Source organism: Phoxinus phoxinus, assembly GCF_949152265.1.
Source record: "Phoxinus phoxinus genome assembly, contig: scaffold_161, whole genome shotgun sequence".
NCBI classification, from domain to species: Eukaryota; Metazoa; Chordata; class Actinopteri; order Cypriniformes; family Leuciscidae; genus Phoxinus; species Phoxinus phoxinus.
In genome coordinates this window covers 1-2,000 of record NW_027639370.1, presented here as the reverse complement: position 1 = coordinate 2,000, position 2,000 = coordinate 1, and the positions used below count along the sequence as shown (strand labels likewise).

At 32.5% G+C, this 2,000-nt stretch overlaps 1 protein-coding gene across 1 annotated transcript; it reads right to left on the bottom strand.

The window, feature by feature from the left end:
* LOC306994290 (protein kinase C beta type-like) lies at positions 1-1,994 on the bottom strand. Its single transcript, XM_079639901.1, has 4 exons — positions 1,970-1,994; positions 1,702-1,848; positions 705-878; positions 1-621 (listed from the first exon to the last, which is right to left on the bottom strand). The coding sequence occupies exons 2-4, from the start codon at positions 1,756-1,758 to the stop codon at positions 484-486; spliced, it is 369 nt and encodes a 122-aa protein (XP_079496027.1). The 5' UTR covers positions 1,759-1,848; positions 1,970-1,994; the 3' UTR covers positions 1-483.
* Positions 1,995-2,000: the final 6 nt, after the last annotated feature.

Below are 2,000 nucleotides of genomic sequence, written 5' to 3'. Positions count from 1 at the left end.
ATCTGATGTAGGAATACATCTAAAAAAACAGTAGTTTGGTTGGCATAAACATTCATATTCAAAATTAGACACACCACACATCGATGACTATGATGATTGCTTTTATAGAATGGTGACATTAGTAATATTTAAACTTTAAATACTATAAAATATTTCACTATATATATTTTTTTCCTAATTTCAAAATACACTAAACTCTTCAAAGGTTGTTGTGATTTTTTTTATGCTTTTGAAAGTAGCCTCTCTGCTCACCAAGGCTGCATTTATTTGATAAAAAATACAGTAAAAATTATAATTTTGTGAAACATTATTGCCATTTAAAATAACTTTTTCAAATATAATATATTTTATATAATTTATTCCTGTGATGGCAAAGCTGAATTGTCAGCAGCCATTAAAGTCTTAACTATAAAGCAACAACAACAACAACAACAAAAACTACTTTGTTCAATAAATAATTAAATTAATAATTATCTCATTCATTTATTCATTATTTAAGTGTTTTGTGTGTTTGGGAGTAAATACATACACAGCATGGGGTTCCTTAAATTTTCCCACTTGTTGTATCTGATACATCAAATCTCCACCATTGATATACTCCATCACGAAGTAAAGGCGGTCCTACAAACAACAACAACACAATTGAGGGGGAGATCATAGTGTTTGTCATGTGAATCTGTTCTGTGTGTGTGTGTGAGGTTTACCATAGTCTGAAAGCACGAGTGGAGATGGGTGAGGAAGGGCGGTTTGCCAGAGAGAGCGAGGACTCTCTTCTCCACCATAGTGCATTCCACGTCATCATCCTGAATGACCACGTCCTTCTTCAAGATCTTCACTGCGTACAGCTCATCTGAGCCTTTACGCTCGGCAAGCATCACCTGGAGAACCACAGAGCATCAATACTGTGATAGATATTCAAATAATTTCATTATTAATTCAATGTAAAAGAAATGTGTAAATATTGAGTAATTATGTATAATTGACAGAGTTAAATGACATAATATGAAGCCTAGAAATCACACGTTTTTTGTTAAGCGTCCCATATGCATCTCATTTATAAATAAATTTGCTGTTAAGAAGGTCTCTTTTTTACTGATAAGTATGGCGTACAATGTTGTGTTTTTTTCCCCCTTATAATTGTCTGACTATTCAACAAGTCTTGAGAAAGAACAGACGTTTAAATCCTTTTCTAAATACTAAACATACACTACCATTCAAAGGTTTGGGGTTTGTAAGATCTTTTGGTAACTTTATTTAACAGTGTCCTTCTTATATACGTTACATGCACTCACTGTAGTAATAACATCCAACTAACCCTAAATCAAACCCTAACCCTATAGTAAAATACATGTAGTCAATTAATCTACTCAGTACTTAAATGTATAATTACACTGTAACAAGGACACATTAAAATTAAGTGTAACCGATTTACTTTTTAATGTTTTTGAAAGCCTCTTCTGCTCACCAAGGCTGTGCTTATTTGATTTAAAAAAATACAGTAAATTATAAGCGTTTTCTATTTAAATATATTTTAAAATGTAATTTATTCCTCTAATGGCAAAGCTGATTTTTCAGCATCATTACACATGATCCTTCAGGAATATTGACTGTATTGTGTCCTTGCTGAATAAAAGTATTAATTTCTTAAAAAATTATATATATATATATATATATATATATATAAACAATAGTGTGTGCTACCTTGCCAAAGCTGCCTTTGCCCAGCACCATGATGAAGTTGAAGTCTGTGAGCTTCATGCGGTCTTGGTTGCCATTGGTATGATATGTAATGAGATCATGCTTTGAAGAGCCATCTATATTCTTTGTGTGAGGGCCGATCTTGGCTCTCTGGAGTTTTTGGAAGAAGAAGAAAAAAAAAACATATTCAGAATATTGTCAGAAAGGGAGAAAAGCTAGATGTAAAAAATTAAATACAATTGTGTCAACAAAATGGGAGGGTGGATTTAACCTGAAATTTCTGCCTCAGTTCTTCATCGCCC